Source organism: Erythrolamprus reginae, chromosome 9, assembly GCF_031021105.1.
Source record: "Erythrolamprus reginae isolate rEryReg1 chromosome 9, rEryReg1.hap1, whole genome shotgun sequence".
Classification (NCBI taxonomy): Eukaryota; Metazoa; Chordata; class Lepidosauria; order Squamata; family Dipsadidae; genus Erythrolamprus; species Erythrolamprus reginae.
In genome coordinates, this window is record NC_091958.1 from 57,676,685 (window position 1) to 57,699,884 (window position 23,200).

The window sequence follows — 23,200 nt, forward strand, 5'->3', positions numbered from 1 at the left end:
AGCAAACGTTCTTGCAGGCAAAGCCCGTGGGCAGAGACCCCCCTCTCCTGCCCCTTGCTGCTCCCCGGGGAGAGATTGGCAGGAAGGATGACTGGTTAGCGCCCCCAGCATCCTGCGCAGGTGAGCAGGGGCAGAAATAAACCTGTGGCCGGCCCACCCAGCCCCCCTGCTGCAGAGCGCTAGCAAGCCGCCCACAGGCGCTGAAACGATGCGTGACAGAATTGGGGTGGGGCTGAATCTTTATGCCGCGTTGTGAGGGAGCCACTAAGGGCTCCGAGAGAAGGGCCCCCTCTCCCCCAAAGGAGCAGGCAGAAGAAGAGGTCTCCGGGCCTGCCTCGCAAGGGGAGAAGCCCCCTTCTCCAGCAGAGGAAAAGCCCCGGGCAGCTTCCTAGAAAAGGGTGGGTGGGCCGGGAAGCGTCGCCTGGGAGTGAAGCCAAGAGGAAGCCGACGTTGCTGCTGCTGGAGGTGCTGCGTTGGCTCTTCTCAAGCGACGTGCAGCCTCTCTGGGCCTTGGGCCAGAAACCTTCCCATTTCCCCCCACCCCCACCCCCCCAGGGACTTCCCAGGCGGCCTCACTTGACTTGGCTTTGGGCCCCCAGGTGCTTCAGGACGTTTTTTTGAAAGCCCTCTGGCCGATCCTGCAGGAGCAATAAATCAAGGCTGGGGGCTGCCAAAGAGGCGGGAGGACCCAGCAAGCCTACACCGCCCCCCCCCTTCCTGTGAATGCAGGCCTGCCTGGCCTAGGGGTCCCCTGCCCCACTGCCAGGATTCATTGAACGATTCCCTCTCTTTAAAAAGCCACCTACATTTCCACCGACCCCCAAATCCAGGCAGGAGGCTGCCCCACTGACCTTCTGGAAGACCTCCTGGCCCGGGAAGTGTGGGGTGACTTTGCGGATGGTTTGGGGGGCTCCCCCTAGTTTGCAGTGGATGTAGCCGTAAAGGTTAGCCGTCTGGAGACAGATGCCGGCTATCACCAGCGCCTGGAACAGAAAAGTTAGGGGCAGCAGACCCACAGGCAAAGTTTTCTAGTGGCGTAAAGGCTCCAGGAGGCTGGGAAGACCCCCAAGGAGAGGAGACCCCCGGGAGAGCAGCCCTCGCTTCCAGAAAGGCCGGCTCTTACACATTTCTTTTACGATTGTGCAAAGCACCTTCACATAATCACGGGGATATTTTGTAAGAAATTCAAGGTCTTGAGAATCTGGGGGTCTTTTAAAAATGTCTCCCCTTCTGGAAGGCTGCAAAGTTCTACCTGAAAGCAGAGCTTAAGGAAAGTTGGGGTGACAGCCAGTCTGTCCAAGGTCACACAGAACGGAGTGAACCGAGTTCTTCCCGTCTCCTGACTCAGGAAACGCTTTAGTGCCCCACACTAAGGAGGCCTCCCCACTGCACAGGGGCCCCGTGTGGTGGTCCCCTCCCCACTCCCAATGCAGGATTGACTCCATCCCCGCCTGCTCACAAAGTATCTCGCTCTGGCTGCGAAACACCTGGGCCAAAGCCCCCGTCTGAAAAGCCCCCTGGCCTTGTCAAAGTCCCAGCGGGGCCCTCCCGGGGGTGGCCCAGCCCATACCAGCCACTGCAGCTTCAGAGACAACAAGCTGCTGAAGAAGAAGAGGATCCAGATGACGGGGCAGACGATCAGCCCGAGCCAGAAGATGCGGGCCTCTACCTCCGTGGGGGGAGCCACAGCAGAGGGGCCCTGCAGAGAAGAGAAAAGCAAATTGTTTTAGGAAAATGCCGTTGTGGACGTTGGTCTCAAGACGGCCACGTTCAGCAGAAACGGGAACAGATACCGTCTCATGTTAAGAAAGCAGATTCACTTCCTCCGGCCAGCAAGGCAACTTCCTCAAAATGTGATTGTTTTGATTGGGTTCGTAGGGTCCGAAAGAAGAGACCAAACAATCCGTAAAGCAAAAGGCAACGGAGCGAATAAACCACGGGGGAAACGGTACAAATGGATCCAAAAAAGAAACAAGGCAGAACGGCCTCTGGTACCAGATCATGGGGGCATTGAAATACATGACACAAAGGAGATTTTTTGAGAGCTTTTTCTAATTGTATCTGAAAACTATAAATAAAAAACTTTCTTTAAAAAAAGCTCTTTGAAATGCAAATTTGAAGGTTTCCCCACACACGTGTGCTAGTCGTTCCTGACTCTAGGGGGCGGTGCTCATCTCCATTTCCAAGCCAAAGAGCCAGCGCTGCCCCAAGACGTGTCTGTGGTCAGCTGGCCGGCAAGACTAAACGCCAGAGGCAGACGGAGCCCGGTGACCTTCCCTCTAAAGTGGCCCCTAATTTCCTACTTGCTTTCAGGCTGCTGGGTTGGCGGAAACTGGGACAAGCAACGGGAGCTCATCACTCGGTTAGGTGGCACTGAGGATTCGAACCGCTGGACCTTCAGCATCTTGGCCACTGAGCCGCCGCATCCCCTTGGAACAATAGGCACTTTCCTCCCGCCTCCCTTTCCCAGGCCAGAAATGGAAAAAAAATCCCCTGGTTCCCAAGCATCGCGGGGTTAGCTGGGGGTCATGACCCCAGGCTGGGAGGGAGATGCCCAGGTGTGCCGGGGGGGGCTTCCCCCCCCCCCGCAGTTGCAGAGCAAAGGGCCCCAAAGGAGACCCGGTCAAGGGCTACCTTCCTGGCTTCGAAGACCCAGTGGCTCCTCCCGTCCTCGTCGATCTGGTTCCACCATCGCAAACCGACCAGCAGCCGCCCAGTGACATTCTGGTGGGGCAGAGGGAGAAAGAACAGTGGGCGCTTCAGGGGGACGGACGGGGACAAAGAGGTGGGTTTGGGGGGGCTCCTTGGACTGGAGAAAGGCAGGAGGCCCCTCCCGTCTCAGCTACCAGCACGTGGGGCCCCCCAGGACCAGCCCCTCCCCGTTTCCCCTGGCCGTCACTTGGAGAAGCCGCTTGTGACTCGTCCATCTCGATCGAGGACTCAACACTGTGACTGCCGGCTGGTCAGAAGGGAACCGGTGGCCTGACAGGTCCTGGGCTGGAAAGCTAGGGGATATGTATGCGTCCCTTCCTTCCTTCGACTTGCATGCCGCCCAATCCTGAAGGACTCGACCGGTCTCCTTCACTGCATCTGCTGCAACTGGCCGTTCAATTAACTCGTCCAGTCGCTTGACTGGGGGTGATGCCCAAGGCACCATCGCACCCCCCCACGCCCTTATTTATTCATTTATTCATTTATTAGATTTCTATGCTGCCCTTCTCGAGATGACTCGGCAGCGTAAAACGTTATAAATGCAAATGTATATATATAAAGAAATCTACATTACTTTAAAAAGAATTTTGCAAAATTACTAAAAGTGTTTAAAACCCCATATACACTCACACACATTCATCCAATCCAATCATTCCTAATATCGGCCAGAGACAATCTCATCACTCGTGGCCCCCCATGACCACCGGCAGAGGGGGTCTTCAGAACTTTGTGAAAGACCAGGAGGGGGGGGGCGCGGTACGTATCTCTGGGGAGAGTTTGTTCCAGAGGGCCGGGGTCACCACAGAGAAGGCTCTTCCCCTAGGCCCCACCGGACGACATTTTCTGGCCGATGGGACCTGGGGAAGGCCGACTGTGGGACTGACTGCCCGGTGGGGTAGATGAGGCAGGAGACAGTCCCAAAGGTCACTTTCTCCTTTTATCTAGGAGAACAAACTGCCTTTTCCATAATTGGCACCCGATAAATAACAAACTCACACCCAGTAAAGCAAATACAGTGTTTACTTCCTTTATCTGCCCACAACAAGAGCACTAAATAAACTTTACGAAGCAGAGGAAGAGAGAGGGTGAAGCCGAGCTCGGGGGCCGCCTGTCTCCCTGGGCATCGCGAAGGGCCCGGCGAGGCGGGGTGACCCGGGGCCAGCGGGAGGAGGCCTACCTTCACAGACCAGAAGTCAAAGGAGAGGAGGAGGAGGATGAGGAGGAAGCAGGCGATGAAGCTTTTGCTGAACCAGTCGCAGAAGAGGTAGGTCACAATGGCATTCACGCGGAAGAAGAGGTGGAAGAAGGTGGCCAGCGGGTACCTAGCAGGGAACCGACATCCAGTGGTCTGGAAGCTGCCAAGGCTGGACAGCCCCACAGGATTTCTTTGCTGCCCTGGAGGGCAAAGGCCAGAGGGGTCTGGCTGGAGGTTGGCCCCCTGGTTTCCCAGGGAAGCTCCGTCGCTGCAGGAGCAAAGCAGGTGTGTTTACATTGGTGAGAAGGAGGAGAAAGGTGAACAGGTTACAGCTGGGCTGATTCCAAGGACACCTGGGACATTATCAGGTGACCGAATATTTACCTACCTGGCAACCGTAGGCACAAGAGAACAGCAAGGAGAAATGTTTTTATTTGCACCTGTGAATTTCAGTGAAGAAGCCTCTCTCGGGCAGTTCTGGACCCAAAGAGCAAAGGTCACCGTATATAATCAGGCAATTTTAAAAGCAAATCCAAAACACTTAGGCCAATTACAGGAACAATATTTATTTGATTTCATTTGATTGATAGGCTGCCCTCCTCCTTGTGGACTCCGTGCGGCTTACAACAGGAAAAGCGTGATAAGAATTTAAAATAGTCAATCAGATTAAGGGTGTTGCTGATACCCAAGACCTGATCATGAAAAAAGCTTTGGAGAAAGTTCTGATCCCAGTTCCTGTGCCCTCTCCCCCCCCCTCCGAGTCAGACTGGTCAGCGTTTCCAAAGACCGGCTGACCCCACTAAAGAAGCAGCATGATTTTATTAAGTGAAAAACATTTAAGAAGCTAGAGGATCTCAAGAAGAAAAGACTTTTAAAAAATATACAATTCTTCATTGGCCAAGCGTGATTGGACACGCAAGGAATTTCTCTTATGTTTCTCCAGCTGTAAAGAATATACAACGATACAGAATGTATGTGACAAAGAATTGTTATTGTTACTTTTAAAATGTACATTAATATCTTTTAAAAATATTAAACGTGTGTGCAGCCCAATTCTGGACAGCCAATTAATCTGGCAATGACCACTAAGTGCCAGAAACACCAAATACTTCACTCAGCTTCCCTAAGAACAGTGATGCCAGGACGGCTACAAAGCCAAGAATTCGAACAAGCTTTCTACCAAATTCAGCTGAGCAGGGGGGGGAAACCCTCCAACCAGTGAGGCAGAAACTGCGAAAGAGGCTTTGCCTGTGCATCACACACCAACCAGAGGCCTCTCTATAACAGTCTTTCCCAACCTTGGCCACTTGAAGATATCTGGACTTCAACTCCCAGAATTCCCCAGCCAGCATTCGCTCTGGGAGTTGAAGTCCAGATATCTTCAAGTGGCCAAGGTTGGGAAACACTACTCTATAGAACCCATAGAAGGCTTTGGGGGTGGGGGGGATTTGGAAGAGGCCCCTCCCCTTACCTGAGTTTTGCCTTCCTCAAGGCCAGCTCCTCTTCATTCCCGAAGTCCAGGGACACGTCTTCCGTGTCGTCTGCTAAGCTATGCTAAAGAGAGGGGCCTCGTGTGAGCATCACCTGCACACCCAGGCTCAGAAGCCCCTGCAGGGGAGGCAGGACCGGGCCTCTTTCCCCCCCCTCCTCCTCCAGCAGAGCTCTGCCCCCCCTCACCCACCCACCCCCACCACCCCTTCCTCCTGTGACCGGCCAGGCTGGTCCTCCCCTGCTTCTACCTGCTTCCCACCTGCGTGGAGGGGCCTCTTCCCAGTCTGGGGAAGCCCACGGGGCCCCTGTATTGACTGGAGGGCTGAGCCCCCCCCCCCCTTGTGCCTCCAGAGGGTCTCCCTGCCTCTTCTTTTCCAGAAGCACCATGTGCGCGCACGGCCCGATGCGCAGGGCCTCCCTCCAGAAAAGGTTTTCCGTTCCAGATAGCCTCCTCCCAGAGGGTTCTGGAGCCCCCTTGGGCAGGGAGTCCCCTTTCCCTGCTGTTACACACGGCCTCACGCATCCCATCGGTCCAAAGCCAGCCCATAATAAACGCCCGGGTCTGCCTCCCCTTCGCCCCCGTTCTCCCCCACCTGCTTCATCTTCTCGGCTCCGTCTCCCCCTCCTCCTCCTCTGGCCTCTGCGGATGTGAGCAGGATCCGCCCAATATCCTGCCTCCTCCTGGCCGTTGCTATGGCGACCGGAGCAGGGATGCTGCTACCCAGAGGGGCAGGCTGGGACACAGACTGGCCGCCTTTGGGCAGCTCCTGGGCGACGCTGGGCCAAAGTCCCCCGTGGGGGCTGCTCTTTCAGGACAACCCTCACCTGCCCAGCGGGGTTTCCCACCTCACCTGCCTTCCCACCTGCCAGGTGCTGCCGAGCTACCTGGCTTCATGGCTACAAGGAACGGATGCAACGTCACAGCGCTGGAATCCAGCCCCAGATGCAAAACCTGGCCTGGAAAATCTGCAGCAGGAGACGCAGGCATAAAAAGGGGGGGGGAGCTCCTATCCCCCCCCGCTCCCCCCCACCCCCCACAACCTTTGTGAAGAAGGCAGAGGGGGTTTGTATCTGCCGTGCATTTGCCTAGCCCAGCCACTGGAATTCCCCTGCGTTGTTCATATATTGTATTGTATATTACATTTATTAGATTTGTATGCTGACCCTCTCCGAGAACTCGGAGCGGCTCACAACAAGGAAAAAACCCCACAATACAATGAATACAAAGCCAATATTTAAAAACCCTTATAAAAAAGTAATCATACAAGCCAAACAAACCCTGCATAAACTTCAATAGCTTAGGGGTGGCCTAATTTCCCCATGCCTGGCAACATAGGTGGGTTTTCAAAAGTTTACGAAAGGCAAGGAGGGTGGGGGCAGTCTTGATATCTGGGGGGGGTTGATTCCAGAGGGCCAGGGCCGCCACAGAGAAGGCTCTTCCCATGGATCCCGCCAGATGGCATTGCTTAGTCAGTGGGACCCGGAGAAGGCCAACTCTGTGGGACCTCATTGGCCGCTGGGATTCGTGCGGCAGAAGGCGGTCCTGGAGGTATTCTGGCCTGAGGCGTTTAGGAGGTGTGTCTGCTGGCCGACTGCCCGGGTGAGGGCTTTGAGGCAGAAACGCCCCAGGCCCCCCTGGAGGAGCCTTCCGAGGGTGGCCACAGGTGAAACCAGAGTAGGGGGCGCGAGTGCGAGTGAGGCTGCCGGGCAGACAGTGGGGAGCCCCGTTTCCCCCTTCCTGCCCTGGGCGCTGCTGGGCTGCCCTCCCTGCTTTGGGTTGGGGGAGGTCCCTGGGATCCTTGGGATGCATGTGTCCTGGGCTGCCCCAACCTCCACAAGCCCAGGCAGCCCCCGCAGGGCCCTCTTCTCCTTGGGGTGGGAGAGTGGCCCCCTCCCCTGCCATCCGCCTCGCTCCCGTTCAGCCATTGGCGCCCCCCCTCCAATCTTCCTGGGGGTCAACCAGGCACCCCGCCTAGGATCCCTCTGCTGCAAAGGGGAGGGTCTTGCCTTCTCCTCCTGCTGAAGATCCCCCTGGACAATTGGGGGGCCACTGTGGGACACAGAATGTTTGACTCGAGGGGATTTGGGCCCATTCAGCAGGGCTCTTCTTGGGTTCTTATATTCATTCCTTCCTTCCTTCCTTCCTTCCTTCCTTCCTTCCTTCCTTCCTTCCTTCCTTCCTTCTCCCCCTTATTGAAACAGATGTCCATGTGCCACCTCTATGTTGGTGGAGGCAGGCAGGGTTCCCTTGGGTCCCATTTGTTGGGGGTCAAGGGAAAGGGAGGGTCTTGCCTTCTCTTTCTGCTCAAGATCCCCAGGGACAATTGGGGGGCCAGTGGGGGACACAGAATGCCGGACTCGAGGGGCTTTGGGCCCATTCAGCAGGGCTCTTCCTAGGTTCTCATGTCCTTATGCAGTTCTGGAGTCTCTTAGGGGGGATTTAAAGGGAGGGGGTGAAAACCCCCCCCTCTGCTGTTGGAGTGCATCCAGGGAAGGTCCAGAAACTCAGCCAAGCGTCACTTCTGCAACTAAGCACCTACAATTAAACGTGTAATTTCACACTCGAGGCTTCCTGGCTCTCAAACACACACACAATAAAGTCTCTATTTGACTCTGGCAACGGCTCCGGTGAATTTCCCGCTCTTGGGGGGGGGGGGTTCCAAAGACCAAAGCTTCCCACCTGCAATGTAGAGTTTGGCTATTCACATCCAAGTCAATTTTTAGGAATGATTTCAAACCATGGAAACCTGAGGGAGAGGGAATCCTTGGAGGAGGCTCTGGTGTCTCAGCGAAATGAGGAAACGGTGGCGGAGAAGATTCTCCAAACCAAAGGCCTTTTCTCACTTCATCTTTTTGGAGCCCTGCTCAGACGCGCGTCCATCATAGAAATATCCCTATAAAAACAGGGAAGTGCCATGCAGATAGTTCAGAGGAATCCAAGCGCTCCTGCTGACCGAATGGACGTTTTCAAGCAACTCTTGCCGGAAGTGAGGGAGGTTTTGTTAACGGCTTCGGCCCCGCAGGTTCGAGCCTTCCTGGACTCCATGCTGAGGGAAGGGATCATATCCAGGGAATATTACCAGACCTTGGTTTACGAAGACGACGTGGAGGATTTGGCAAGGAAAGTCGCCCTGACCCTGTTTGGGAAGCAGGCTGGGCCACCGAATTCCTCCTGCCCCCCCTCCTCACCCGTGTCTAGCAATTCTAGGGAAAATGCTAAGAATGGAGATGCCTCACTGAGGACTAGAGACTGGGCCGGTAAGCTTCGTCATATGATTCTCTGCATTTATGTGGGAAGGGAATTAAGGTCCATCCAACCTCCCTCTGCGAGACGCCTCCTTCCTGCCCAATCGGATAATTTCACTGGCTCCGTCTTTCAAGCAGTAGGCAAGTCCTTAAACCTAACGTGAATTCAAATTTAATTCCAAAATCAATGAACACTAATTCTCAAGTGGGATAAATCCTATTTCTCCCTCTAATCGGTAGGACTTACCTTATCTGAGAATTAAATTATTAGATTCTTGCCCCCCACCCCCCCGCCAATGAAAGTGTTGAGAATACGTTGAGCGAATGGAACGACTGTTTTTTATAGGGTTTAAATTTAATTAATTGGATCTAAGATATTGTATATTGTTTATTATAGGTTGTAAACCTCCCCGAGTCCTCGGAGATGGGCGGCATAAAAGTCCAATAAATAAATAAATAAATAAATGAGCGAGGTTTTTTTTCTCCAACTGCCTTTTTTAAAATCTTAAATGTTTTAAATACTGCTGAGTTTCAATTTAATGTGATAAATAGGACATTTTGGAACCTCATTTTAAAATCTTGGAACCATTACCAGGAAAAAAAAAATCCTTAATTTGAGAAAGGAACCCTACAAAGGTGCTGGGTGACAGGATGATGGGAATTGTAGTCCAGAGCGCCAGTTCATTATTCCATCTTCCACCCCACCCGCCCCATTTCTTTGATCTCCTGCTAGTTCCCCCGGGGCCTGGCTGTGGGGGTCCCCTGTTAGATGACCAGGGCCGGCTCCCCGCCCAGCCCTTGCCCACTGGTGCCTGCGCGGTGGTGTTGGTGCCCGCGTCCATACCACAGCCGTGCACCGGGGCCCCTGGGGAGGCAACCCTGTCCCGGGTGGAAGGGTCGCGGGTGGGAGGAGCAGCCCCAAGAGGGCCAAAGGGGGGGGAGAGGGGGGAGGAGATGCAAAGGGGCGAGTGGGTGGACCCGATAGAATCGGAATCGCGAAGCCACTTTCACTTCTGGTGTGTCGGTTGCACACCCGAGAGCAGCTGGAGGAACTCTCCTCCGCCCGAGCCCTGAAGCCATGTATGTGTGGCCACCTGGACGGTAGGTGCCCAGCCCTGCAGGGCACGTGGTCGGGCAGAGGAGCAGGGCAGGGGGCTGGCCGGGCAGCCAGGGAGTTGCCAAACTCGGTAGATTATTTCTGATTCTGACACGAAGGGGAATTCCTCCCTCCCGAGCTCCCTGCTGGGATTTTCCTGCCGTTACGGGCAGCCACCTGGGCGAGGCAAAAGGACCGGGCAGCCTGGCCACTTTGCCCCACGGCCTCCAGGATGGCTCGTCTCCCGGAGCTTGCCCAGCCAGGCTTTTGGCAGGGAGGGTGGCTGGAAAGTTTCCTGCAAGGTCGGTTTTCATTCCCCCCCCTCTCACTCCCCCAGAATCTCATCTCTCTGCTCCCCGATCTTTGCCAGCCAGGGGGTGAGAGGGGGGCTTCTGGAAGACCCCTCCCCCCTTCTTCACCGATGGTGCTCTCAGGGTTAGCCGGTGGTGTGGCTGGTGGAGAAGGGAAGTGAGTGACCCCCAGGGAGGGAAAGGTGCCAGCTGACCCTGCCTTCACATTCCCAGGGGGGGAGCAGGAGGAGGCAGCCCCCTCCCCTCTTAGAGGCTGAGTATTGCAGGGGGGTCTTGCAGCTCTTGCTGGTTCTGTGCGTGCAGCCAGCTGCCCCCTTTTTTTAAAGGAAGGCAACGGGCAAATGTCGGTCACTTTTCGGTTCAGATGTTTGAGCTTGACGGAGGCTCCTTTGCTGCAGCCAAACCATGTGGTCTCTGGCCAGCCTTGCTAAACCTGGGAGGGGGGGTTGAAAGAGGCTCCAGACCGCCCACCGGCCCCTCCTCCTCCTCCTCCTCCTCCTCCGTGTCTTTCCAGTGTTACAGCCGCCACCATCAATCATGGGATGCTTTTGAATTGATAAGAGGGGCACAGCGGTGGTCCTTCTTTTTTGGGGGTGGGGTGAGGGTGTCTTCTAAGGAGATGGGATGTTTTCTTGCCCTCCTTGTTTGAGCTAAGATTGAGTCGCCCCTCCCCTCTTCTCCCCCCCTCCCAGATATTTATAGAAGGCAGAAGACGGGAGCCCCCTTTCTCTTCCCCTTTTGTGAAGAAGGAGCACGGCTGTGGGGTCTCTTCCTCTGGAGCCCTCGGGGTCAAAGAGGGGGGCGTGGTGGAAAAGGGGCGGGGGCTGCGTGGTGCAGCTTAGCCCCACGTTTTGCCCCCCCCGGGGGTCCCTCAGAGGTCCAATAAACTGATCCCAGCCAGATTGCAAACTCTGTTTCAGAACCTCGTAGGTTGTTCAGTAAACCCCCCCCCCATAAAGCGAAGTCTGGACCAGCCATGGGCCTGCGCCCCTTTTTCTTCAAAAATCCCCCCAGTGTCATTTTCCTCCAGAGCATCTGGAAAGTGAATCCAGGCATAAAAGTTAGGGAAGGGAAATGGCCTTTAGCCCTTTCTCTCCAAAGCAGCTGGTGGGGGTCCTCAAAGCCACGTTCCCCCCCCCCCCGCCTTAAAATGGCCCTAGACGAGGGGCTGGAGGTCGGCTGTTGTCCCCTGCTGAAGAGCTCCCTCCCCTTCTCCCCCCCCACACTGTTTCTGCCCCAGGTGAGGTGAGCGGCCCTGGAGGGATCCCACCGCAGACCCCCTGCCTGCAGAGCAAGACCGCCCCGGGCTCAATGGACGAGATGGACGGGGCAGCCGCAGGTGCTTGGGCCTGGCTGAAGGGGAGCTCCTGGTGGGGGGGGCTGTCTCTGGGGAGGCCTCTGGGGGTCACCAACACACTCTTCTCTTCAAGCGCCCGGAGGGGTCAGCGAAGACCCTGAGAACCCCGAGGTCTTTTTCACAGTGGAGAGGGACGAGAGCGGAGAGGTCGTCTATCTCTGCTCCGACATGGGGGAGGCCTACGACAAGATAGGTGGGTCCCTCCTGGACGAGGGCCGGTCAGCGGCCTGAGGGTGCCCTCCCTTGAGGTCACAGTCCAGGACCCCAGAAGGCAGGGGGGGTGTCTGGGGGAAAGGGTCCACGTCTCCATGCGACTTGGGAGTCCCAATGCCCAAAGGTCACCCCGGGATGCCCGGCCCAAGACTTTGGGGGGAGCCGGCAGGACAGCTTGGGGGGCACACACACACCCTCACCATCCACACCAGGAGCTGAATTGAATGGGGGGGGGGGGCACAATGTCCCCGCTTTAATGAGGATGTTGCACTTTGGAAAGGATTTGTGGTGCCTGAGAGTTCAGGTCCTGTTTCCTCCCCCCCCCACACCTCCTTGCCCCCCTCCCACCTTTAGCTGCCCTGGCTGAATACCTGCTGAAAGACCAGGAAGATGCCCCAGTGGACGACCACTTTGGTGAGCCCCCCCTTCCCCGCTTTGCTTCCAGGGCTCCCCCGGAGGACTCTGGCCTGGAGGGGGCCTATTGGCGGGTGAGGGTGGGGCCACCTGGCTCCTCCACCCCTCCCAACCTTCATGAGGACCGGCTCCCGGGGCTTTGCTTAATCCTGGGGTGCCTGCCCCCATGCTAACCGTCCTCTCCGGCTCTTCTCTCCATCGCCAGAAAGCCTCTTTTGGGATGTGGGGGCTGCCGAGGGGCCTGGGGGTTGCGCAGAGGCCAAAGCCCACTGGGGTAAGTGAGGCAGCAGGGGGGCTGGAGGCGGGTTCAGGTTCGGAGAGTGACGGACACCCACCCCCAGGCTGGCTGCCGAGACCCCTGCTCAGCCCCCTGAGCATCCGCAGGGACTCGGCCCCACCTCAGCCGGCCCCTCTCCTCCCGCAGGACCCTCCTCCGATGCCCCCGAGGCCAAGCGCCCGAGGCTGGGTGAGTGGGCAGCGTCCTCGGGGTCTCCTTCAGGAACTGGGCTGGGCAGAGATGGGGGCCGACCCCTGCCCCAAGCCCCCTCCCCTCTCGGAAGACACCCCCCACCTCCCCCTGCTTCTTTCCCCTCCCGATGGGGGCTTTTCAAAGTGCCTTGCCACTCCGGCCTTCTGCCCTCCAAGCGTCCCCCCCCTACAAAATGGCAAGCCCTTCCCCAGGCCTGAGGCTTCAACTCCCATCATCCCCAGCCACTGGCTTGGAAGCCCCTCGCATCTGTAGGCAGCAAGGGAATGAAACACGACCCTTCCAACATTCCAGACTAAGCGGAGGGGGGGGTCTTCCACTTTCACTTCGTCACGGAGCCCCCCTTGCCTAACCGTCCTTTCCTTTGACAGCTCACCCACCAGCGCTCTGCATTGTGAGCGGGGAGACCCTCGCCCTCCCGCTGAACCCTGGCCCCGACCCTCCACCCGACTTCCACATGCAAATTCTGGTGGCCACTGTGGGCCCTGTGGGCAGACCCCCGAAAGCGCTTGGTATGTGGAAGCCCCCCCAGAGATCCCAGCCCTGGACCGGCTGTGCCGGGACCCCTGGGTGCAAAAACCCTCTTCTGCTGCGGGAAGGAAGGCGGGGGGGCCGAGGGGAACCCCCCCATCCACCACCACCACCCTCTCTCTCTCCCTCCAGGACCCTCTTCCGAGGGGGAGCTCTGGTGCATCCCAGGCCATAAGAGCAACTTCCAGATGATCTTCACCCTCGAAAATGCCCAGCAGCCCCGCTCGCCCCCACGTGCCCCCGCCTCCCCAGGTGATTCTGACTCCAAGAGAGTGGGGTCTCGGGACCACCAGAGCGCCAAGGCTGGAGTCCTCAGAGCAGGGGTTTGGGGTCTCCTTAAAGCCAAGCCGGCTGGGTCATTCTGGGGGGGGGAAGGCTGGAGGCGGCTGCCTTCAAGGGCCCGGCCTCTTTCCCTGCCCCCTGGCTGGGCCTTGACCCTCTGCCCCCCTCCTTTCCCAGGCTTGGTCCGGTCTTTCTGCCAACGGCTGCAGGAGCATTTCCACAGAGAGTGGGGCCCAAAGGCCGGGCAGCCCCCGGGACGCCTTTACCTGGAGCGGGACCTGGTGCAGCACCTGCTGGACGGCCGGGGCGGGAGGGGCGCTGACCTGAGGCGTTGCCACCTGGGGGAGAAGTGGGAGGCCTCCCTGGACAGGAGCAGCTTGTTCCAGGTGGCCGGGAGAAGCGGCCTTGGCGGCAGGGTCATCGTGGTCCTGGGCAAGGCGGGCACGGGCAAGAGCGCCCTGATCCAGCAGATCTGCCTGGACTGGGCCGATGGCCACCTGCCCCAGTTCGACTTTGTCTTCCCGTTCGACTGCCGGAGGCTGAGCCTGCTGCACGGCGCCTGCCACGACCTCCGGGCCCTGCTGGCGGATTCCCTGGGCGGCTCCTGGCAGGGCCTCCACGAAGTCCACGCCAGGCTCCTGCAGAGGCCCGAAAGGGTCCTGCTCCTCTTTGACGGTGTGGGAGACCTGAAGGATCCCGAGGGCTTCTCCTCCGCGCCCCCCTCCCCCTCCCCGGAGAGCCCGCCCTGCAGGGAAGCGGCCCACGGCCTTGGCGCCCTCTTGGCCTCCCTCTTCCAGAGGAAGGTGCTCAACGGCTGCACTTTCCTGCTGACCGGACGGCCCAAAGAAAGGCTGCCCCCCTACTTCCCCCGGGTGGACACGGTGCTGGAGGTGGTGGGCCTCTCCACGGAGCAGGCCTCGCTCTGCCTCGCCCGCTCTCTGGAGGGCTCTGCCCAGTGGGAGCAGAAGGCCGGCCTGATCAGGGCCTCCCCTTACCTCTTCAGCCACTGCTGCAATCCTGGACTCTGCCGGTCCATTTGCCAGGCCGTGCTTGAAGCGAGCGGTGGCCGAGAGCTGCCCTCCACCCTCACCGGCCTCTTCGTCCCCTACCTCCTCCAGAAGGTGGCCACCTCGGCAGCAGGCAGCAGGGCCCTCCCCGCCTTGGCCGAGGTCTCGTGGTCTCTCGGGCAGCGGTGCCAAAAGGCCCTCCTGAGCGAGCACTTCCCTTCCGCAGAGGTCAAGGAGTTCGCCCTGGAAACTGGGCTCGTGGAGGAGCATCGGGAGGTCTATGAGTTCTCCAGCTTCGTGGTCCAGAACGTCCTGCTGGCCCTGCATTTGACCCTTGCCCGGGAGATGAAGGGCAAAAAGCTCACCAAGCACCTCGGGTTTGGGGCCCGGTTCAGGAGATTCCGCTCTCCGGGGGGCCTGGTGCCCCGCTTCTTGTCTGGGCTGCTGTTCCTAAAGGACGAGCGGAGCCGCTCTCTCCTCTTGGGCCAGGAAGGAGAGTCCGGTGCAGAGAAGATGATCGCCAGGAAGCAGAGAAGCCTCGCCCGGTTCATCCGCAAACTTCCCCTTCGGGACTTCAGTCCGGACCTGTTGCTGGAGCTGCTCCACTGCGTCCATGAAACCGAAGACCCCCACCTCCTGAGCCACGTGACGCTGGGGCTGGGACCGGACCTCTCCTTCTTGGGCTTTCCGCTCAGCCCACCAGACGTCAGCGTCCTGCACTCTGTGTTGAGCAGGAGTCCCTCCAAGAGGTTCTCTTTAGACCTGAGGGGCAGCTGCCTTCCCCTGGACGGACTCCGGAAGCTGGTGGACCTCAAGAACGTCACCAGGTTTAGGTTGGTGGAGGTTTTTGGAGCGTGGAACCCTCTGGATAAAGGGGGGGGGCTTCAAGTCCCTGGAACTGAGGACGAGGGGCTAAGAGGGAGGGGCCCAAGAGCAACGGCTCTAGCAAGTGACCCTAGATGGGGCCATTCCTGGGGGAGGGGGAGGCTGCAGTTGGAGTGGCTGGGAGAACATCTGGAACGCTTCTAAAAAATTGGGTTATTTCTGAGGGACGTCCGGTGGGGTTTATTCCTAAACTGAAGGGGTCTCGGTTGTCCCCCAGTGACCTGAGTGGGCCCATAAAAATTATCTTGGTAACAACGCGAGGAAGGTCTGTCAAGGTTGGATGGGAACCGATCCACAGTCTGGGGAGGCGGTCGGTGTCCGAGAAGGAGATTGGACCTGGTTCCTCGGGCATTGCCGTGTGTCCTTCAGAGCAGATCAGCGGTGGGAGGTTTGGCCCTGTTCTAAGAACCAGTAGCGCCAGCAGTGGGAGGCTCCACCCCTCTGAGCCCGGGACGCTCCGCCCACCTGCCCCCGCCCACGAACCAGACGTGGAGGGTTTTGGAGCTCACTCCCGGGCCAGGAAAGGCAGAGCCAGGGTCCGGGAGAAGCTGCAGCGGCGGCAGGGGGGGAGCAGGACAACCCCCCCCACGTCAGAGGGAGAGGCAGTTTCCCGCAGGACGTCTCTCTTTGCAGGGTCTCCCTGGGGGAGGCGGTGGCGCTCTGGAGGCACCTGTGGGACGAAGGGCAGAGGGAGGCCCTGCGCACGGCCATGGAGAAGCTCCCGGTGCTGCCGTTCCGAGCGGAGACGATGGGGGACGTGGACGCCCTCCTCGCCCTGGTGCAGCTGCAGAGACTCATGGCAGAAGGGTAAGAAGCCCCCCCCATCTCAGCCACAGCTGAGGGGGGGTCTCTGCAATGTGGAATCCTGGGCCACCTCTGGGCCTGACTTGGGGAACGGAGCCTGGGGGAGGGCAGGTGCTGTGCTGACCGCCAGGGGAAAGCTTGTGGGGGCTTTGGCCAGAGACGGCCTGCCCAGCCCCCACCCTCCCCAGGCCCAGCCGAAGGTGCTGGAGGATGGAGGAGCCTCGCTTAGGGTAGGAGCTGCAGCAGGTGAGGCCCTGCCCTCTGGGAGAATCACAGCCTGACCCTCTCTGCCCCCAACCCATTTTGGTTCAGCAGGGAAGACGCTGCAGGTTCCGGCGGCCGCCTTATTCCAGCCATCGCTAGGTTCCTGCACCTGGAATTCAGGTAAGTTCAGCTGTGTTTTTTTAAGAGTGGAAAGCAGCAGGAGGTGGAGGCAGCCGTCTGTTGAAAGCAGAACCTCTTTGTGCTGAGGCAGTCTACCTCCCAACAGCCTCCATTTTCCACCTGGGCTGGGGGGGAGGCCTTGGGTCAGGAGTCCAGCACCCACTGTCCCCCCCCCTTTGCCTTGCAGCCTCGGACCCACCTCTGGCTTGGAGGGTTTCCAAAAGTTGGCGGATTCTTTGGTTGCCTTCTCGGCTCTTCGGCACTTGGAGTAAGTGAGCCACAGGCCCCTCTTGGGGGAGGGTCTTGGAGTTGGGGGAGGGAGGGGGCCCCTCTTTGTCAGATGCCAGATTTAGGCACCGAGACCATCAGGGCCGCAGGAAGAGGGAGCCCCCGTGGGCCCCCCTCCTCTCCCCGTCCAGGTGGCCCTTCTGGGCTGGCAGGCAAGACCCTCCAAGAGGGGCTACAGGATATTCCCAATCCTGCCGGCCCCCTCCCCACACCCTCGCATCTGTAGCCCCTTCTCGGGAAGGAAAGCCAAGTCCCACGGGGGGGAGGGGGGCTGGCCTGGGTCTCCCCCAAAAGACCCTCGGGGGAAGCGGACCCTGCAGCCGTCTGGGCTTGTTTTCTCCCCAGCTTGGACTCCCCCGAGGAGAACGGCCTGGGAGACGAAGGGGTGGAGACCCTCACCCGTGTCCTTCCGCGCTTGGCGTCGCTGGAGACCTTGAAGTGGGTTCATTGTCCCTCAGCTCCAGAAATGCCACACACGCACACACACACACAGAGAATCACGGTGGACATTCTGTTTGTGTGTGTGTGATGGATTGAGTGTGTTTAGGTTTGTGTTTGGCACCTGGCCAAAAGAAGCAGGCTGGGACAGGAAATAGTGACAAAGCACCTGATAGCCAAGATTATAAACAGTATTATTATTGTTGTTGTTGTTGTTATTGTTATTATTTATATTTGTATGCCGCCCCTCTCCGGAGACTCAGAGCGGCTCACAACAACAATACATGGTGCAAAACTAATGGTTAAAAAAAAAAGTTTAAAACCCTTATTATAAAAAACAGTAACATTCATTGAGGAAGGGGCTGTTCCCGGGGGGTGCCCCCCACACCAGCCTCACATCCAGAGAGGGAGGGGGAGGAGGACGCCCCCCTCCATCCTGAGTTTAACCCTCTTTTCTCCCCAGCCTGTCCCGGAACAAGGTCAGTGACCTGGGGGCGGAGGTGTTGGTTGGAGCCCTCCCCTCCCTGCCTTTGCTGAAGACCCTCAGGTGAGCCAGCCAGTGGCAGATGGGGGGGCTGAGGAGGGTGGTCTCCCTCTGTGGGACTGGCCCTCCTTCCTTGCCTGAGTCCAGGGGAGGGGGCTTGTGGGTCAGCCTCTCTCTCTTGCTTCGGCCCCCCACAGCTTGTACGAAAACAACATTGGGGACGCGGGTGCTGAGCACGTGGCGGAGGTGCTGCCCCAGATGTCGGCCTTGCGGGTGCTGGAGTGAGTGTGCCAGGGTCTCTGGCCGAGGGCTGGCGGGGAGGGGGTTTCAAAGCACGGGACTGGCACCCACCAGTCTTGACACAGGCACCCCTTAGCTGATGCACAGTCACCCCGCCTGCGTGGACGTTCAGTGGGGGGGGGGGTGGAAAAGAGGAAGACTTCTGCCCCCCCCAGCTCTTGGGGAGCCCCTCCCCCCAAATGCCAGGCGGCCCTTGAAAAGGATGCTGAGACTCCCGCCCCTGCTCAGCCCTTGGTTGCCTGCCTGCCTCGAGGGGGGGGCTGGCAAAGGGGGGGCTGTAATCCTGCCTGTGCCTCTCCCCCCCTTCCCCCCCCCCAGCCTGCACTGCAACCAGATTTCGGCCGCCGGAGCCCGGTGCCTGACGGAGCGGTTGAGGAGGTGCCCCGGCCTTCAGAGCCTGGCGTAAGTGTGGGCTGCCCCAGGCGGCCCCTCCGCCTGCACGGGATTCAACAGGTGCAGCTTGGGAAGAGGGTGTGGGCGGGACGATCTGTGCCCCCCAATTCCTGGCCGGCTGCAGAGTGGGAGACACGGAGGAAAGCCCCCCCCCCCCGGCCCTCAGTGGCCGCTGCTGGTGGCATTTATTGGTTTGTTTCTTTGATTGATTGTTTTGTCAATCAATGGTGGTTCACAGCTATAATAACCCTCTTGTTCCGGAGGGAGAACCACCAATTCCCCTTGCCTTTATTTGTTTGTTTGTTTATTTATTTTGCCCAATACACAATAATACACAATGAAGGTTATAATGTATTAAAGAAAGAAGAGAAAATATAGGGGTGAAACACATCTACGAGAGAATAGCAGAAAAGACCCAGGGACAGAAGACGTGGGAGACACCAGAGAGGCCACAGGTCTTTCATTCTTTTCCTTCCTAAAACACCTTCCAGGCTGTGGAACCCGACCATCCCACACGGGGTCCTGGATCACCTGCAGCAGCTGGACTCTCGGATCAGGAGGTTTTAGGGGCAGCCCCCGACCGGCCGCTTGGGACCCTGCGGTGGTGAGTGTCTCCCTGCCCTCGCTTCTACCTTGGGCCCACTCCATGCCCCTCCCCGTGGGGCAGGTGCTGAACTACAGGCGGGAGCCCCCCCCCCCGTTCATGAATCATAAAACGCTATTGAATCAATATGGGCCCTTTGAGACACACGCACCCTTTTCATCTCAATCAATGTCATCAATGTAGCTAATGAATAAGCCCTTTGCCTCCCCTGCCCCCCCCCCAGGGCTCAATGCAAGGCTAGGAAAGCCCCTCCCCCATGGCAGTCCCCTACCTTTAAGAGAGTCCTGCCCCCCACCCCCACTTTCTCTCCCTCAGGAGGAAGCCCTGCTGCTCCACTCTTGCTGGGGGATCCCTGAGGGCTGCTGCTGCTCCTCCATGGACAGGATCTGGAGGAATCCTCTCCCACATTTTGTGAAGGGCGAAGGCAACGGTTTGTGTGTCTCGGGGGATGCAACAGAGGTTACTTAGCAGAGACCTCTATGGAGCAGTGTTTCCCAAGCTTGGCCACTTGAAGCTACAGTGATACCTCGACTTACAAACCCCTCGTCATACAAACTTTTCGAGATACAAACCTGGGGTTTAAGATTTTTTTGCCTCTTCTTACAAACTTTTTCACCTTACAAACCTAAGTCGCCGCCACTGGGATGTCCCGCCTCCAGACTTCCGTTGCCAGCGAAGCACCCATTTTTACGCTGCTGGGATTCCCCTGAGGCTCCCCTCTCTGGGAAACCCCACCTCTGAACTTCCCTGTTTTTGCGATGCTGCAGGGGAATCCCAGCAGCACAAAAACGGGCGCTTCACTGGCAACGTAAGTCCGGAGGTGGGGTTTCCCAGCGAGGGGAGCCTCAGTGAAATCGCAGCATCGCAAAAACACAGAGGTCTGGAGGTGGGGTTTTGAGGACTTTGGTGTTTTTGTGATGCTGCGATTTCACTGAGGCTCCCCTCGCTGGGAAACCCCACCTCCGGACTTCTGTTGCCAGCGAAGCGCCCGTTTTTGCACTGCTGGGATTCCCCTGCAGCATCGCAAAAACACGGAAGTCTGGAGGTGGGGTTCAAAAACCGGCGCTTCGGCTGGCAAAAGGGGTGAATTTTGGGCTTGCTTTTCCATTGATTCCTATGGGAAACTTTTCATCTTAAGAACCTCGTCCCAGAACCAATTAAGTTTGTAAGACAAGGTATCACTGTATTTGGACTTCAACTCCCAGAATTCCCCAGCCAGCATTCAGGACATCTGGGAGTTGAAGTCCAGATATCTTCAAGTGGCCAAGGTTGGGAAACACTGCTATGGAGAATAAGCAACTGACTTTCCTAAAAAAAAAAACCCAAAAGCAGCACCACCAATGCTTCATTTCTGAAGAAACTCGACTCCCTTTGAGAGCTGATATGTTTCTGGAGCATCTCTGCACGAATTCACGATCGGTCCCTGGCAGCTTGGCTAAAAGGTTTGGAGGAATAGCGTAACAAACACACAAGTAGCCAAGGCAGAGCTGGACTCCTGGACCCACAAGGATCATTTCAAGCTCGACAACTGCTGGGAGTGTGGCTGTGTTGGTGTGTACCAGGGCCCAGGAGCTTTTTTTCTAGGGATCGGAGCAGAGAGACTCCGATGTGAGTTAACTCTAATGTACAGTTTTCATGCCCCCCCCAAGACTGTCAATAAATAGTTTTTCTAGAAGCATCTTTTTTTTTCCTTTTGGAAGTGGGGATATTGGTGGAGTCTTGGGTTAAGAACGAGCAGCTCTGAATTCATTTCCTTTGGGGATGGACGGCAGAAAGTGGGGGCAGTGTTGCCCAGGGTTCCGAGACAAAGCAGAGGGGGCAAAGGGGGTGGGGGGGTCCTAGAAGGAGGCAAAGAGGAGGGTCTATCTGCACCCGTCCGTTGGGGCCACTGGAAGCACCTCGACACACGCACACACTTTTAAGGATGCAAAGGCCCCATGGTGTGTGTGTGTGTGTTTCTAGCCGCAGTCTTTGCCGTGAACCCCCCCCCCCAGTGGCCACCTTGGTCCCAGCAATAAAACGCAAAGCGAGTTGTTGTCACCGGCACACATCTGTATTTGCAAGAGGTGGAGTTATCAAGATATTGCTTTTTTTACATTTTCTGCTTTACATAACAATGCACTTGAACGTTTTCCAAAATAACTTGCCCAGACAATGACAAGGCGGCTCTCCTTTCCTCCCCCCCCCCTCAGTTATAAAAATACTTACAAAATCAATTCTTCTCTGTAACAGTAGGACAGAAACATCCCTGCAGGTTCTTCTCCCCTCCCCCCCTTAAATTATTACTCCTTTAAAAGCAGAACTTTTGCGGGCATTGCAAAGATTCAGGGGATCCCAAACAATTAAAAAAAATAAAATTTCAAGGAGGGCGACCTGATCATTCACGGCAAATTAAGATTGCCGGTTGGAGGCTTCCAACATTTCCACGCTTCCAAAGAGCAGAAACCGGAGCCTCCGCGGCTAATAACACTTAAGGACCCCTGTGCAAATCGATGGCTTTGCCATATATCCCCCCCCCCGCGTCTCCCTGCAGCCGGAAACCTAGCATGTCGGGGAGCAGCTCCATTGAGCTCACACCACCTTTCTACGTGCTGGAGAACATCCCATTAATGAGTAGTGAAGGTCTTTTGTCAAAGCTCTCACAGATGTGGAGGGTACTGGTGGTGGTGGGGGGCTATGTTCTACTGTCCTGTGGGGAAAACGTGATTGGGGGGTCTTCTGTGTTCAGGAACATGCGCTGCTGCAAGCAACCTCAGGCTCTCTGGGTTTGTTCGTTTCCCCAGCCCCCTTGAGCCCTGGTCAGCCCCTCACGGCCACTGCTTCCTTGTCAGGGGATCCAGGCGAGCCCCCCATGTACCTTCACCTCTTCAAAAGCACCAGAGGGCAGTCTTGCTCCTGGAGGTTTGGACAGGGGGAGGAGGTCCCTCCGCTCACATAAGGAGCCATAATCTCTGGGTGGGTTTCTCCCCTCCAGACCCTGCGGGGAACCCCTGCCATTGTGTCCAACGGACTCCTGCAGAATTGCAAGAGGGGCCACCACAGGCCGGCCTGCAGGAGTCCAGCTGTCCTTTCTGGGATCTCCTCTTCTTTCTGTTCCCTTGTGGAGCCTGTGGGGATGTGAAGGAAGCAGAGGGTTAAAGGGGGGGGGGCTGCAGAGGGGCCCTGAAGGAATTGCCCCGTGGGGCAGGAAGGCTGAGAGCCTGGGAGCAGACGGAGGAGCATTGGCTTCTTTTTGGGGGGGGGGGGAAAGACCCCTGTGCACCTTCTTAGCTCGGACCTGGCGGCCCTTCCGGAGAATTCAGCTCCGGCCTTCCTGCCCCTCCGGGGATCCAGGGCTGGCTCAGCATGATGGGCGGGGGAGTGAGGGGCATCCAGGGCTGGCTCAGCATGATGGGCGGGGGAGTCCCAGGTTCCCGCGGGAGGCGGAGGGGGCCTGCTGAACTGCGCTACGGCCCCTGGGCCACGGGCGGCCCTGCGTCATTGGCCTGGACGCCGCCAGCACCGGAGCCCCGTGGGCGCGCACCGCACGGCTCAGCCTCCCACCTCCGCAGCGCCCCCCGGCGGGCGGGCGGCGCCTACCTGGCCGGCCCTAGTCCCAGGCGCCGTCGAGCGGCTCGGCGTCGCTGTCCAGGCGGTAGAGGCCGAGCGCCGGGTCGGAGAGGAGCCCGAGGTCGCCCAGCGCCTGGTCCACGTCGTCGGGCAGGAAGACCAGGCCCACGTTGAGCGCGATGTACTCCAGCAGGAAGGCGTAGTACAGGATCAGCACGTTGACCAGGAAGAGGCCCGCCGAGAACATCGAGCAGGAGCCCCGCGGGCGCCACCCCTCGGCAGACCCCACCCACCCACGACGCCCCCCACGACAGCCGCCCCCAGCCCGGCCCAGTCCCGGCGCCCAGGGCGGGCCAGCGGGGGCGGGAGGGCCTCGGGCGCCCGGCCTCTCTTCCCCGGGGGGCTCAGCCCCGTCCCAGGAGGGCTGCTGCGAGGAAACGGGGGTGGGGGGCGGCCCTGCTCCCTAAGCCCCGACGCCCGCCCGCCCTGCGCCCGCCCCGGCCATGCCCGCCCCGGGAGCCCGCCAGACGCCGGCCCGCAGCGGCCCCCGCGCCCACCGCTCAGCCCGCCCGGCCCCTCCAGCTGCGCGGCTCCCGGTCCGCAGAGCGCGCATCCCGCCCGCCCGCAGCGCCCCTCCACATCGCATCGGCTGCGGCGCGGCGGCGAGGGGGTTAAGCGTGACGCCGCGCCTCATTAGCATGCGCGCCCCGCCCCTCTTGGATCACAAAC

At 58.4% G+C, this 23,200-nt stretch overlaps 2 protein-coding genes across 7 annotated transcripts; one reads left to right on the top strand and one right to left on the bottom strand.

Moving 5' to 3' along the window:
• Window positions 1-8,198: 8,198 nt before the first annotated feature.
• Window positions 8,199-19,665, top strand: CIITA (class II major histocompatibility complex transactivator). Of its 6 annotated transcripts, XM_070761476.1 has the most exons (18): window positions 8,199-8,656; window positions 11,292-11,390; window positions 11,482-11,601; window positions 11,976-12,035; window positions 12,241-12,309; window positions 12,460-12,501; window positions 12,894-13,034; window positions 13,186-13,305; window positions 13,513-15,175; window positions 15,861-16,034; window positions 16,344-16,415; window positions 16,603-16,683; window positions 17,049-17,141; window positions 17,605-17,688; window positions 17,823-17,906; window positions 18,244-18,327; window positions 18,810-18,922; window positions 19,238-19,665. In XM_070761476.1, the coding sequence occupies exons 1-17, from the start codon at window positions 8,314-8,316 to the stop codon at window positions 18,883-18,885; spliced, it is 3,405 nt and encodes a 1,134-aa protein (XP_070617577.1). In that variant the 5' UTR covers window positions 8,199-8,313; the 3' UTR covers window positions 18,886-18,922; window positions 19,238-19,665. The 6 variants fall into 6 exon arrangements, with proteins under 6 accessions (XP_070617577.1, XP_070617575.1, XP_070617576.1 ...); XM_070761474.1 differs by lacking the exon at window positions 19,238-19,665 and having other exon boundaries at window positions 18,683-18,902; XM_070761475.1 differs by lacking the exon at window positions 19,238-19,665 and having other exon boundaries at window positions 16,347-16,415; window positions 18,683-18,902.
• Window positions 19,666-20,953: 1,288 nt separating this feature from the next.
• DEXI (Dexi homolog) lies at window positions 20,954-22,925 on the bottom strand. The gene is made up of 2 exons (XM_070760252.1): window positions 22,502-22,925; window positions 20,954-22,029 (listed from the first exon to the last, which is right to left on the bottom strand). Exon 1 carries the CDS (start codon window positions 22,716-22,718, stop codon window positions 22,512-22,514), a length of 207 nt encoding a protein of 68 aa, XP_070616353.1. The 5' UTR covers window positions 22,719-22,925; the 3' UTR covers window positions 20,954-22,029; window positions 22,502-22,511.
• Between the last annotated feature and the right edge of the window lie 275 nt (window positions 22,926-23,200).